This window comes from Pistacia vera, unplaced genomic scaffold (assembly GCF_008641045.1).
Source record: "Pistacia vera cultivar Batoury unplaced genomic scaffold, PisVer_v2 Contig970, whole genome shotgun sequence".
Taxonomy (NCBI): Eukaryota; Viridiplantae; Streptophyta; class Magnoliopsida; order Sapindales; family Anacardiaceae; genus Pistacia; species Pistacia vera.
The window spans coordinates 94,492-107,036 of record NW_022196857.1 but is presented as its reverse complement, the minus strand read 5'-3'; the positions used below and the strand labels follow the sequence as shown (position 1 = coordinate 107,036).

The following is a 12,545-nucleotide window of genomic DNA, read 5'->3' as shown; positions in this document are numbered from 1 at the left end:
GGTTTTATAGAGTGGAGACCAGTGGATTGAACGGTGGTAACTGATTGAATATTTACCATTGGAATCAATCGAAAATCAACTAAGAATAAAAAATCCTAACTTTATGGTGGCCAGCAATCAGAGAGAAATCAGGTATTTGAGTAAGATGAGTTTTATAGAGAGAAGACTGAAAGTTCAAATGATAGCGATGGAGAGAATTTTTGTTACTAGAATCAACTTTGGGTAGTAACAAAATATTAACTTTTGGTGGGAAAGTGTCATTAAGGCAAACTTTGGGTGGGAAAAAGTTGTTTACTGAAAAATATAAGCATCTAACTAGAGACGAATCTTTCTTATAATGAGGAAGGTATGCCCTTTTTAATATTTAACAATAATTTAAATGTTTTTAATATTTTATTTAAGTAATGAAATTTGCTTTCATACTAATTGTACCATGATTGTTTAAAATTGATAAAAACGTTGTTAAAACATTTTTTATTTTTTTATTTTATTTCAAGCAATAAGCCGAAAGATAGTTAAAAGGTGAAATCCCAATCTTTTGATGATCATTATGATCAACAATATAAATTTTTTGATTTTATTTTATCATAGTTTATTGTTTCTAATTTTCAATTAATTTTGTACACTTATAGAACTTATAGTTTGTAATTTATTTATTTATTTTTAAAGGAAACATAAAGAGCACAATTGTTTATCTGCTTGATTGATAGCTAAGTAAAGATAATAATAATAAAAAAAGAGTATATATAAAACAAGGATTGGAAAAGTAAAACCCGAATGATAAAAATATAAATGTAAAGGTTATTTTGTAAACGGATGAGGTTTATTTAGACATTTAAATAAGTTTAAAAACTTTAATGGGGTAAATTTAGAAATGGGTTAATAGCATTACTTTTCTTAATATAACCATATAATGACATCAAAACACAAGAATCTTTTTTTTTTTTTTTACTAATTTCTACAATAAATTTTCTTTTTATTTTAACAAGTTTAACCAATAAAATTACTATAAAGAACACTAAATTCTAAGTACAACTTCTACTTTATTTGATATTTCCTTTTATTTATTTTTTATAACATTTAAAATTCATAGTTTATCCTTTTAACTAAAAAAAAAAAAAAAAAAAAAATCCCTTTTCACTTTTCTATGTATTAATTTTTCGGTTAAACTCAAATATGGTTTTTATATCCTCATCTTCCTTTTTACTTTCAATTATCCACTCCAAACTCCAATATGTTAGTTCGTCTTAAACACAATTATCTCACTTATGGTGGAGTTCTTAGAATGATAAGTACGTAACTGTGCACTTAACAATTATTGGTTGATGAAAGAAGTATATAAAGATATAGAAAATTATTAGTAATTAAGAAGACAAAATCTTGAGTTTAAGAAATTAAAAGGAAAAAAAATAAATTAAAATAGATATTTACCACTTCTATTATAATTGCTATATTTCAATGAATTTTGACGAACTTAGAAAAAAAAAAAAAAAAAAAAAGGAGAAGATCTAAATATCAGAAAACTAAAAAATCAGGATAAAGAAAAACCAATTAAGTTTAAAAGGGTAATTTTTGTATTAAGGGGGGTTTAAAAAGAGATTTTAAAATATAAAAAGGTTGTACTTAATAATGGAGGCTAAAAATCACTTCTCAAATTTGGCTTGGAAAGCTTAAAAAGACCCTATAAAGAAGAAGATTGATAATAGATCTTTATTGAAATGGAAGCCCCGAAAATTTGATGATTGATGACGATGGTGGTTCAACAAGAAAGCAATGATACTAAATAATTCCATAACCTTCACAATGATGCTCATCAAAACAGAAACCTTGATTGAAATTTACAAAGAGTCACTTTGGCAAGAATATCTGTTCATTGTAATCTAACTTTATAGCCCCATTGTACCTAGTTTGGCATGTGGATGACGCAGCGCAAACACTTCCCTTCTTTCATGAGATTGAAAGCTTTGTTGATATCCTCGAACTGAAGATCATGAGTGATGAATTCATCGATCATGATTTCCTGTGTAGTGTACATAATTATCATGTTAATGAATGATTGGTTGAAGATGAAGTTCTTAGGAAAGGAATGGTTCAAAGAATGAAGATAAGTACTTAAACGAACAATTAAAGCTAGTTTAAACAGAATTCCACCATGAAGAATTTCTACTCTTTTCTTACTCTTACCTTCTTTGAGTACATGTCTAGTAGTGAAGGAAGATCAGATTTAGGTTTCCATCTTCCAAATAGAGTTCCTTTTAACGTTCTTCCGCTTAGAAATAGCCCGTAGTGTGCTGCTACTTCAGGTTTCACTTTTGGTACACCAAGAGTAACTGTCAAACCCCATCCCTATAAAGAAAAAAGAAATGAAAAATTATAATTGTTAAGTCATGTAGCTAATAAAGCTCCTCAAATGGAAAAGAATTATCTGATTCGATGAAAGGAAATTACATCACAACATGACTGTAATGCTGTAGTTATCATCCCTGTATCACCAATACATTCAAACGAGTAATCAGCCCCTCCATCAGTAATTCGCTTAATAACCTGAAGAGTTACATACAAAAGAGTCCAAATCAAACTTCAATAGTAATGAATTATATTGTATATTGCATGTTTGTGGTGCATAAATTTGTGTCTCTGCTGATACGCGCTGCACAAGCATGATAATTAGAAGATTACAAGGTTATTTAAATGATTTAATACCTGTTGAATAGGTTCATTGCAGTCATTGGGGTTGAGAAATTCTGTTATTCCAAAAACCTTTGCTGCAACCATAGGAGAAAACTGTTATCGACTTCATTGTATTCAAGTGACTTGCAATGGAAAATCCCAGAATACAGAACTGCAATCTGCTTTACACAAAATACCTTTTTCACTCTTTTCAGGGTTAGTGTCAACCCCAATAATTCTACATGCCCCTCTGATTTTGGCTCCTTGAGCAACCTGATCATACAAATTATTGATTGTGGTCATGTTAGAGATAGTTGAATGGGATGGTTCGGACAAGTACAAGAGATAGAGATGTTAATAATTTTCCATATGCTTACAGAAAGGCCTACAGTTCCAAGACCAAAAATCACTACAGTTGATCCTTTTGATATATCAGCCACATTCCATGCTGCACCTAGACCTGAATACAGCCTCAGATGAGAAACACACTCAGAAGGGACAAAGAATTGCGTCCTCAAACTCAATCACATGTATCTACGAGAAATAACAAGTATATGCATTTGTTCATTAGGAAGGTATGAACTGCCTGTGGATGAAAAGGGCAGTCAGGACAAAGAATTACAGCCTCAAACTCAACCACAGGAGTCTTCAAGGGTATACATGCTAACGAATGTATGAATGAGCTTTTGTTCATGACAAAGGTATGTATTGCCTGTGTGTGTATTGGCAACCACCAAAAACACATTTTTAGAAATTTATCACAAGAAAGAAAAATGAGAAATTATAGTTAAATTGAATCCCATATCTATTATTGTAAGGGAAATTATACTATCAGGTGGGTGTACATTTGTTTACATTAGTGGATTTTTCTGATTTTAAGAAACAATTATAGCAGTCCTGTCTCATGCATTGTTTAAGTTAAAGATCTAAGAACATAAGCTTTTTCCCTATGACTAATTGGCTAAATCTAGCTTGAAAATTTTACCTGCTGCAAGTCCACAACTCAGTAGGCATATTTTGTCCAGTGGGGCAACTGAGCTGACTTTGACAGCACATCCAGAGTGAACCACTGTATATTCACTGAAACTTGAAACCGCACAGTAGTGATAAACAGGCTTGCCTTTAATTGAGAAGCGGGTCTGCTGATCACTGTGCATCACACCTCTCCTTTCCAAACCCAGAACTTCACATGTGTTGCTTTTAACTGATCTGCAATGTTTACATGTCTGGCATTCCCCAATGAATACTGTAAGAACATGGTCCCCTTCTATAAATTCTGTGACTCCTGCTCCCACACTCTCAACAATCCTACACAAGATGATTACCAGAGACACAATACATTTTATGTTCTCAAAGATATTAGGGGTATTTAACCAACTACAGCGATCATATTACAAAAATAGTGCACACGAAGTGATCATCCAGGGCTCCAAATCTTACCTACCCCAGTTTAACCCTTAATTAGACCTACATGATGCTGCTGTGTATCTATTTCTAAACATAGCTTAAGCCTTAGTAGAACATAGACATCTAGAGCAGTGCCATGGCCAAACTGATTGCCAATGACTCACCCAAGCTTAGCTTCTCAGATGTAACAAGACAACATTTTTAATCTTTAACTCCACTTAAAAGCCTTGAACCCATAGGCCATTTTCAAGGAATGTCCAAGAAAAAAGAATTATTGCCGGTAAGCATTCATAAAAATCTTAATGGTTGCCCAATAGTTGGAAAGCTTCTTAAGTTTAGATAGAACTGTCCTCAAGTCTTTAAGTATATTTGCTCAAATTAAAAATGGAAAGGTTTGGAAAATACCCAGATGCTTCATGGCCAAATATCCGAGGAAATATAGCCTGTTTGAAACAAAATGGCTATGTTAGACATTTAAATTGTCATTTGGGAATCCACAGAAACAGTAAAATTACAAAAATTAAAGGAGTTATATGTATAACAGCCTCATTCTGGACTATAACAACATGATTATAGAAATAAAAGTATTCCGTAGCTTCACTAAGCAGAAAAAAGTAGTACACTGCTTTTTGGCAGATCTTCTTAAGTCTCAAGTACGAAAATACTCAACATTCTAAGGTAATAAAATCTTCCAGGGACATGTTTCTGTACCCGCATAGTAGGAAAAGACCCGGTATCAGTACCGGGCCAGTACTTCAACAATCCTAATCTTCAACATAAATGTTAAATCACGAGTATAACAAGTCAAACATGCATTTATCTATTCAAAAATTGAATAAGTTTATGGAATCTCATCATCCCAATTCCCAAAAGCGTATTCTTATTTTGATCAAGCTCTGCAACATATTAAAGCAAGTTTCTAAGTTTTAATAAATGGTAGCAAAACAAAATGCCAAAAGAGCAAGAAAAATAATTACTTGGGTTTCCCAAGCGGTTAAGTCGCTGCGACAGAGAGAGGTTGAGACAACTTTGATCCTGATCTCCTGAGGCTGTGGTGGACTCACTTGAACTTCTTCGATCACCAACGGCTCTCCAGGTCCCCATGCAACCGCAGCTTCATCAATTTTCACATTTAACCATTAATGGTTTCGGAAAATATTCATAAAATGAAAAAGAAAAAGATGGGTTCTTAGCCATTTCATCATAAATTACCTTTGCAGGTGATGGCATGGGGTTTGTTCATGGTGGAAGACATTTGTTTGAACAACGCGAAGAAGAATAAAGGAGTTCAAACCAAAAAAGGAAAATTTGTTTTGCTTTTGTTTTGGGTTGGTAATTTTTTGGTCCCGTAAGAAGATGGTGGCAGCTGGTGGGAGCTTGGCGAGGTAGCTGGTGGGAGCTTGACTAGGTAGTTGGTGGGAGCCAGAGTGGCAGCCGGCAGCCAAGCATGTTTACTAATTGCCATAGGGAACCATGGGGCCTTTTTTTTTTTTTAATAAATACTTGTAAAACATGAGGGAAGCTATTAATATTATTCATTTTTAACTTTTATTTTTTGTTTTTTCTATCACTATATTACCATAGGGAACCATGGGGCCCCCTTCTTTTTATTTTTTTAATACTTGTAAAACATGAGGGAAGCTATTAATATTATTCATTTTTAACTTTTATTTTTTGTTTTTTCTATCACTATATTACCAATAAAATTCCCTTAAGTTTACTTGAAATGAGAAATTTTTATGTGTCATTATATTTATTTGATATATCTTGAATGATTTAATATGCGAACTATAATTATTAGTAAAATTAAAGATTTTAATCATAAAATGAGAAAGTCTCCACTTAGTTACAAAACTACAACAAAAAAAAGCTCTACTATTAATTTGCAGAAAATATTTGTATAAACAAAAAACAAACTTCATTATTATTTTGCACAAAAAAAAAATGTTTTCAGTTTATTTTAAAATTTTGATTTTGCACAAAAAATGGAAAAGTATTGTCAGAAGTGGGATTTGAACCCACGCCCTCTTTCGAGGACCAGAACTTGAGTCTGGCGCCTTAGACCACTCGGCCATCCTGACAGGTGCTGATTTGAAGACAAACAAATTATTAATGCCTTAGATAAAGTGTAAATCACTACTTCATTTTAGGGTGGATCGAGTTGACTCCGTAAGAGGCCTCTGCAGGATTTAGTACCTATAGTCCTTCAACAGTATTCGAGGCAACATCCAGCCTAACTTGAGTAGAAGTCATGTCATACAGTACAAGAAACAGAACAAATTGGAAATCCTGCACATGGAAATGTTTATCAGATGGTACACACACTTCTCATCTTGTTAAAAAGCTATCAGGGCATCACCAAACTTCTCAGAAGTTTTTAAAACATCACTAGATAAAATTAGATAAGGGATTGAATTGAAACTTCTGATGGAAAAGGGTGGAAAGAGGCATAGCTTTATGAAACCACAGTTCTATTTATAAAAGTAAACACATCAAAAGGTTGGTATTGAGCCGTCATAGGCCTGAATACATCCAGAGTTTATAGCTATTGACTAGCACGGTCATATCCAGAGATTATTTCTGAACTTGCCAATCAACTTTTGGCCCTACGGCGTTTTTGCTTCTTGTAAAAGTGTGTTGTACAGTCTGGTAGCCGGTTTGATCCCACATGGGTGTTTTCTCTAACTTTTACTTCTTGACTAGGATGTACATCACAACTCGACAGCTGCAATAATCTGGATGCCACTGTGATTGATCGACACGCCCAATCACAAAATCCTTCATTGCAGCTTCTAAAAAGTATTCTAGGATGGAATCTGCAATGGTAGAAGCGTTATGAACCCATGGGCTCCTAGAAAATGAAGGAAAGAGATAAATAAAAGAGAGAAAAGTCTTGCCATTTCGAAGTTCTCCAGCCAAAAAAATTGTTGTTTGGGTTCCACAAAGTTGCCGTAATGTGTCCAATAAATCCACCACTGCTCCTTCACCATAGATCACATCTGACCCTAGCACTAAAAATGGAGTATACATACTAAACTGGTAAAGAAATACCCTCATGATCCAAACTCAAGGACAGCAAATAATTTGGAGACAGTCATCACCAAGAAGCATTCAAGGAATCATGCAAGGAGCTCTCTAGTTCTTAAAGTAGAAACTCTAGAAGTTAATAGTTTCTTGCAATGAGTCTAGAGTACAAAGCTGACTATATGCAGTTGTTCAGATAACACTATTGGAGGTCATATAGAAAATCACACATGAGATTTCTTTAGAATATGAAAAGAATCATCATACCTTATTTATTGCAAAACCAGATTCAGGAAATCGGAATTATTACAACTCTCATCTATGGGAGTTGAAGTGTGAATTAAAAAAAAAATCATTTATATATACAATTTTTCTTAAGAAAAGGATTGTAAGTTGTTTAAAATTCAAAAGCAATTAATTACTCCCAAGTTTTCTTGATATATTCTAGTTTAGTAGCTCAAAATTTGAGTAGCAGGGTGATGGAACCACCTGCTAAAATAACTCAACTCCAACACACACACACAAGAACTGTATGAAAGTAAAGCTCAAGAGAATTAACTAAAGATTATTATTGAAACAGAAAGAAAATAACAGTAGCAAGAAAAAGTGATTCCAGTCTACTTCCAGCAATTCGAGGAGCTGGAGACCTCCCACAAAACCAAAATGATTCAACTTGATACCTCCCTTATCACACCCTAACTATTTATACCCAATTACTTCCTATACTACCCTTCCATAACAACTTTTATTCTACCCATCCACATGCATGAGAATCCCGTAACAAACTGTAACAACCTCACCCATATTCTGTAACCATACACACTCACGCCCCTTTCCCCTTAGTGCCTTTACTCTTAGTGCTGCCCCTTGACTTATAGACTATATTGACAGGGGGTCTATCACAGGGCAATTATCTGATATCATAAATAAGAAATAAGAAAAAATAACGAGAGGCATTACCATAATCAGGTAAAGGTTGAATCAATTCCTGGTCAGGGTCATCTCCCCATGTTAGCTCCCTAACTGTGGCAGAGCCCTGCAAATCTCCATGACTCAGATTGGTTTCAATGTTCTTTTTCAGTAGTCTCAGTCTATCCGGCAAATCTGTGAGGATAACTTGAGCACCCAAAAGAGCTGCAATGCAGCTAATAAACCATAAAGTAAGAACAAGAGAGTTAAAGTGATAAGCAAGAAGCTAAGGGTGAGGGATAGTGATAATGATTACCCAACTAAACCACAACCAGAACCCAACTCCACGATCTTCTTTCCTTTAAGAAAAAGCAATCCTGAGTCCACAGCTTGCTCTAGAAACTTTCCTAATACAACTCCACTGTCCCACATCACTGATCCAGTTACTCCCGGTTTGCCCTGAAGGTAGAATAAAGTCAAGCAATAAATAGCTTGTTTAGTTTGTGATGCAAAAATAATTTAAAAGACTAAGATTTACATAGGAAAAGACTTTTCTTTTCTTTTTTCTCATTTTACTTCTTTTTTTAGAACTGTATCGGAATCTGTTTTTGATAATATTCCAACCGAACTTGGTTTATAAAATTTCTTATGTTTCTTATTCCCAATAACAAAGAATTGCATTCAAAATCTAAACCAGACAGCGAAAAAAACACAAGGGGGTATCTACTGAAAAGAATCACTACTGTATCAAAAGGGAAATGAGTTACAATGCCAAAATGGTGATGTTATGAACAACTGTGTTACAACGTTTTCTGCTGAAAGGGAAGCAGTATGGTACTGACTCCTGAGCCCATAGCATTATCAAGCCAAACTTAGAATATATGAAAATGGTAATATCTATCAGTTCAGGAGTAGTACGTTACTAAAGTAAAGTCCTAATCCTTGTTTTTAGTATTATTTGGAAAAATTGTTTTCCAAAACATTTCAACCAATTTCTTATATCAATTGTTCTCGAGAACAAAGAATTGTATTTAAATTCAATAAAAACACTCGAAAACACAAGTGGGTATTTACAGAAAAGAATCACCTAATGTGAAGTTGTGAACATGGTAATATTGAATACTCGAATAAAATTGAATAAGAAATGAGATAGCCTACCAAGGAAGAAGGAGACTGAAGAATGTTGAGAGAATGGCCACAAGCGTCAATGTGGAGGTTCAGAGACGATTGGGCGACGAACGCGTTGGGTTTAGAGAGAGTTGGCTGTTGAATTCCCCACAGTAACATGGTCTCTTCTGCAGCTGATTCTGACTCTGAAATTGACTCACCACCACCACCATCATCCATCAACAACTTCACTTTCCCTTCGTACGATCCCAACTTCACCAGCTTCTCCATCTCTGTCTCTTCCAGATCATCTCCCATCTCCTTCGTCTTCTTCTCTTTTAGGGTTTTACTCGCTCAGGGGTTTCTGTACTATTACAACTTCACTTGCCTTTCTAATTCTCAAGGAAAACATATAGAGCACAGTAATTTTTTTTTTTGGGAAGGGGGGGAGGAGAATGCAGTACAGCTTTGTATTTAGCATTTTGTTTTTGTTTTTGTTTTTTATTTTCGTAAATGGAAATAAGAAATTTGTATGTTTTTATTTATTTAATAATTATCCATGATTTGCTTGCTTTTTGTATTAGGGCTATTAACTATATGATATAATTTCCCATTCATTTTCAGTTAATTTCAATAACAAATAAAACATCAATTAACACTAATGTCTAATATGAACTTGAAATCATCCATCATTTAGACTGGTCAAATATTTTATTATTTATACACTATTATGATACAAGATTTCATCATTCAATCTCAATTTGTTCTGGGACTTCTTCTTCAGTCTTTGAGCCTTGAGCATTGATTTCTTCCTCTGTAATTCCGGCGGCATCAGCAGTTCTTGTAACCCACTCCTTCAATGGATCTTCATTCAAATCAAGCCTCAAAAGACCAGCAAAGATCCCACCTGCGAATGCAATCGGCTCCTGAAACAGATAGCTATGGTATTAGAAAACATCATTTTATCGTTTTTCTTCAGGCCATTGATAGAACACATCATTTTATCTTTTTTCTTCAGGTCATTGATATTTTGGCAAAACCGAAGCCAGTGCTAGAAGCAGCAAAAAGGATGCTTATTGGTAGCAAAGTGAAGGAAGAAAACAAAGTTTTGGGGCAACTGAAATAATATTTTTCGATATTCCTACTGAAACGGAGTATAAAAGTACAGGGGTTTAATAAATTAGGAATAGGTGACATAAATTGATGCCAAAAGAAGTATCATTTTCTAATACTTATGGGCAAGTGGAATGCATTTTTCAATATTGCCATCAGGAAAAGAATTGGCTTAATTTATGAGGACATTACCCAGAGCCCAGCAAAAATTAAAAGAAATCGATGAATGTCTCTGTACCAAGCAACGGATAAGTCCTAGAAGATGATTGTTGGTCCTGTAGACTTGGCACCAAAGGAAGAAGCAGGCAAAAGACTTACTCCTTTACACAAATAACATGTTGATACTCCATAATCTTGACGGAAAATATGAGGAAATGAATTTTTTTAAGAAAATAAATTAATAAATCACATACTTGTAGGGAAACAAAATGGCTGATCCATGGAGCCTCGCAACTAGTGGAATTACTGTGACCAAAAGAAGGTGACATGACACGAGACTGAACCGAAAGGACTAATTAGCCATGAGGGATCAATCCAGCATAGAAGTCTGATTGGCCCAAAATGCCATGCTAATTCAGCACATGAAAACAGAGACAATCTCTAATGTCAAGCTAATTCAGCAAGTAGAATCCAACAAGAAAATAAAAAAGTGAAGCTAATATCAAAACTCTGCTAAAATATTATAACAAAACCAGGCATCAGAATATTTTGCAGGTACCCTTGCATAAAGAAATTGGGGAGCAGGATCCATCCACCTCAGGTAAGAAACATTTAGCAAACAAACTAATTTAGATTCTACAATACTGAAGGCAATTGAATACTTAACATTGTATATAACTTAATACAAACCCACCATGTAGATGTGAAGATATAATACTGTAGCCAACTGGACCTATGAGATAGTTTTCTATATTTCTTAGCGTAAAAGCTAGAGTACTCAATCAAAAAAGAGAGACATACATGCTCTCTATGAGTAGTTATAGCTTATACATACAACTAATAAAACATCTAATTCAACGAGAGTTGTTCACGTTTCTATTACTTAAGAGATCTAAGAGATTCCTCCTGTTCACCAGCTAGTCTATGAGAATCTTGAGCGAAATATATATGCCATAGGATGCATGGATAAACTCAATAAAAAAAGAAAAGAAAAACACATCCAAGTTTCATGTTAATGGTGTCTAAAAGAAACCCTAGAGAGGATCTAATCCCAACAGAAATGAAAGTTGGCTTTGGCATCTTTCAAATAAATATGCCGTAGGATGAACTGCCAACCGTTGGAACAAGGCATAAGAGTTGACCATGGCTCCATCCAAGGGATGCCACATGGGAGTATTGGTTAACCGGAAGCCCATTAAGAGCATATCTTTAAAGTTGCACATCTCCAATAAAATGGTAAAGAAACAAATCCCATTCATCCCAGCAACACTACCAGGAGTTTTACCCAGCAAGGAGATTATACATTTCCATAAACAAAGGGATTGGAAATTCTAAAGCCACGCAACAAAAAGATGGAAAACTGACAATATCGAAGCCTCTTAGACTTACAAGGCATATGGGTCTGCATTATTATTGATAGATAACACAGCCAAGATTGAAATTCAGAGATTAAAAATAGTAGCAGTAGTACCTTAAGAGCTTCTTTGAGAATGGGTTCTTCCAGTGGACTCAAGAAACAAGCTACGACCCCATTTCTGTTTCGATAATTACGATTCTGAAGTCCAACACTTGTACTTCTATCACTAATACGGGTGCGTTTAAGCAGTGAAGACGATGACGACGGGTTCTTCAAGCTATGATACTGCCCAAAAAGAAAGCAAAATTACGAAAAAAAATAAATAATTTAAAAGCTAATACTGAAAAAAATTATGGGCATACCAGTGCAGATGGAGAGTTCTGGAGAGAAGAAGCCATTTGTGTGGGAGAGTTCTAGAGAGATAACGCCACTTTTGTTTTGCTTGCTTGCTTCCTTTCAACAAGCAAATTTATTGCCACTCGCGTTGGGCGCTTGAGGGGGGTTTGTGATACTTCTGTAAAATCGTGGGTTTGAGTTGATTTTCTGATCATTAAGGGGTGAAGAAATTCTTCTATTTTTTCTGAAATTTACCTCGCTTAAGTCTGGTAATAGTAATGTTGTATTACATCCCATGAATACATATATCGATTTAAGATGAGATAGTTTATTTTAAAGAAGATATTATGAAATTAATCTCATAACTTTGACATTTGCTAGATATGCTTTGTATAAATTTTAGATCCACCCCTCTTCTGTATCTTAATAGTTTACAAGCAAGCTCCATATGGTCTTCCTATTT

The 12,545-nt window shown here is 34.4% G+C and overlaps 3 protein-coding genes and 1 non-coding gene across 4 annotated transcripts; all 4 read right to left on the bottom strand.

Annotated features, from left to right (window-relative positions):
* Positions 1 to 1,719: 1,719 nt before the first annotated feature.
* Positions 1,720 to 5,556, bottom strand: LOC116121212 (alcohol dehydrogenase-like 6). The gene is made up of 10 exons (XM_031407153.1): positions 5,290 to 5,556; positions 5,055 to 5,191; positions 4,483 to 4,520; positions 3,656 to 3,978; positions 3,048 to 3,130; positions 2,868 to 2,943; positions 2,704 to 2,765; positions 2,449 to 2,544; positions 2,185 to 2,346; positions 1,720 to 2,020 (listed from the first exon to the last, which is right to left on the bottom strand). Exons 1-10 carry the CDS (start codon positions 5,330 to 5,332, stop codon positions 1,904 to 1,906), a joined length of 1,137 nt encoding a protein of 378 aa, XP_031263013.1. The 5' UTR covers positions 5,333 to 5,556; the 3' UTR covers positions 1,720 to 1,903.
* A 518-nt stretch (positions 5,557 to 6,074) lies between these two features.
* On the bottom strand, positions 6,075 to 6,158 carry TRNAL-CAA. The gene has a single exon. It is a non-coding gene; the product is annotated as a tRNA-Leu (tRNA).
* Positions 6,159 to 6,531: 373 nt separating this feature from the next.
* LOC116121196 (protein N-lysine methyltransferase METTL21A) lies at positions 6,532 to 9,435 on the bottom strand. The gene is made up of 5 exons (XM_031407140.1): positions 9,169 to 9,435; positions 8,327 to 8,469; positions 8,062 to 8,246; positions 6,975 to 7,088; positions 6,532 to 6,893 (listed from the first exon to the last, which is right to left on the bottom strand). The coding sequence occupies exons 1-5, from the start codon at positions 9,433 to 9,435 to the stop codon at positions 6,766 to 6,768; spliced, it is 837 nt and encodes a 278-aa protein (XP_031263000.1). The 3' UTR covers positions 6,532 to 6,765.
* A 348-nt stretch (positions 9,436 to 9,783) lies between these two features.
* On the bottom strand, positions 9,784 to 12,364 carry LOC116121217 (UPF0426 protein At1g28150, chloroplastic-like). The gene is made up of 3 exons (XM_031407164.1): positions 12,109 to 12,364; positions 11,861 to 12,031; positions 9,784 to 10,043 (listed from the first exon to the last, which is right to left on the bottom strand). Exons 1-3 carry the CDS (start codon positions 12,142 to 12,144, stop codon positions 9,864 to 9,866), a joined length of 387 nt encoding a protein of 128 aa, XP_031263024.1. The 5' UTR covers positions 12,145 to 12,364; the 3' UTR covers positions 9,784 to 9,863.
* Between the last annotated feature and the right edge of the window lie 181 nt (positions 12,365 to 12,545).

Coding starts and splice junctions, on each gene's coding strand:
- LOC116121217 (XM_031407164.1), bottom strand. CDS start 12,144: ATGGCTTCTTCTCTCCAGAACTCTCCATCTGCACTG. Junction 12,032..12,108: donor AGAACTCTCCATCTGCACTG/GTATGCCCATAA, acceptor CTTTTTGGGCAG/TATCATAGCTTGAAGAACCC. Junction 10,044..11,860: donor TTCTCAAAGAAGCTCTTAAG/GTACTACTGCTA, acceptor TATCTGTTTCAG/GAGCCGATTGCATTCGCAGG.
- LOC116121212 (XM_031407153.1), bottom strand. CDS start 5,332: ATGTCTTCCACCATGAACAAACCCCATGCCATCACCTGCAAAG. Junction 2,766..2,867: donor CCCTGAAAAGAGTGAAAAAG/GTATTTTGTGTA, acceptor CTATGGTTGCAG/CAAAGGTTTTTGGAATAACA. Junction 2,021..2,184: donor TAGACATGTACTCAAAGAAG/GTAAGAGTAAGA, acceptor TACACTACACAG/GAAATCATGATCGATGAATT.
- LOC116121196 (XM_031407140.1), bottom strand. CDS start 9,435: ATGGGAGATGATCTGGAAGAGACAGAGATGGAGAAGCTGGTGAAGTTG. Junction 8,470..9,168: donor TTCAGTCTCCTTCTTCCTTG/GTAGGCTATCTC, acceptor TTCTACCTTCAG/GGCAAACCGGGAGTAACTGG. Junction 7,089..8,061: donor TCAACCTTTACCTGATTATG/GTAATGCCTCTC, acceptor CTCCATTTTTAG/TGCTAGGGTCAGATGTGATC.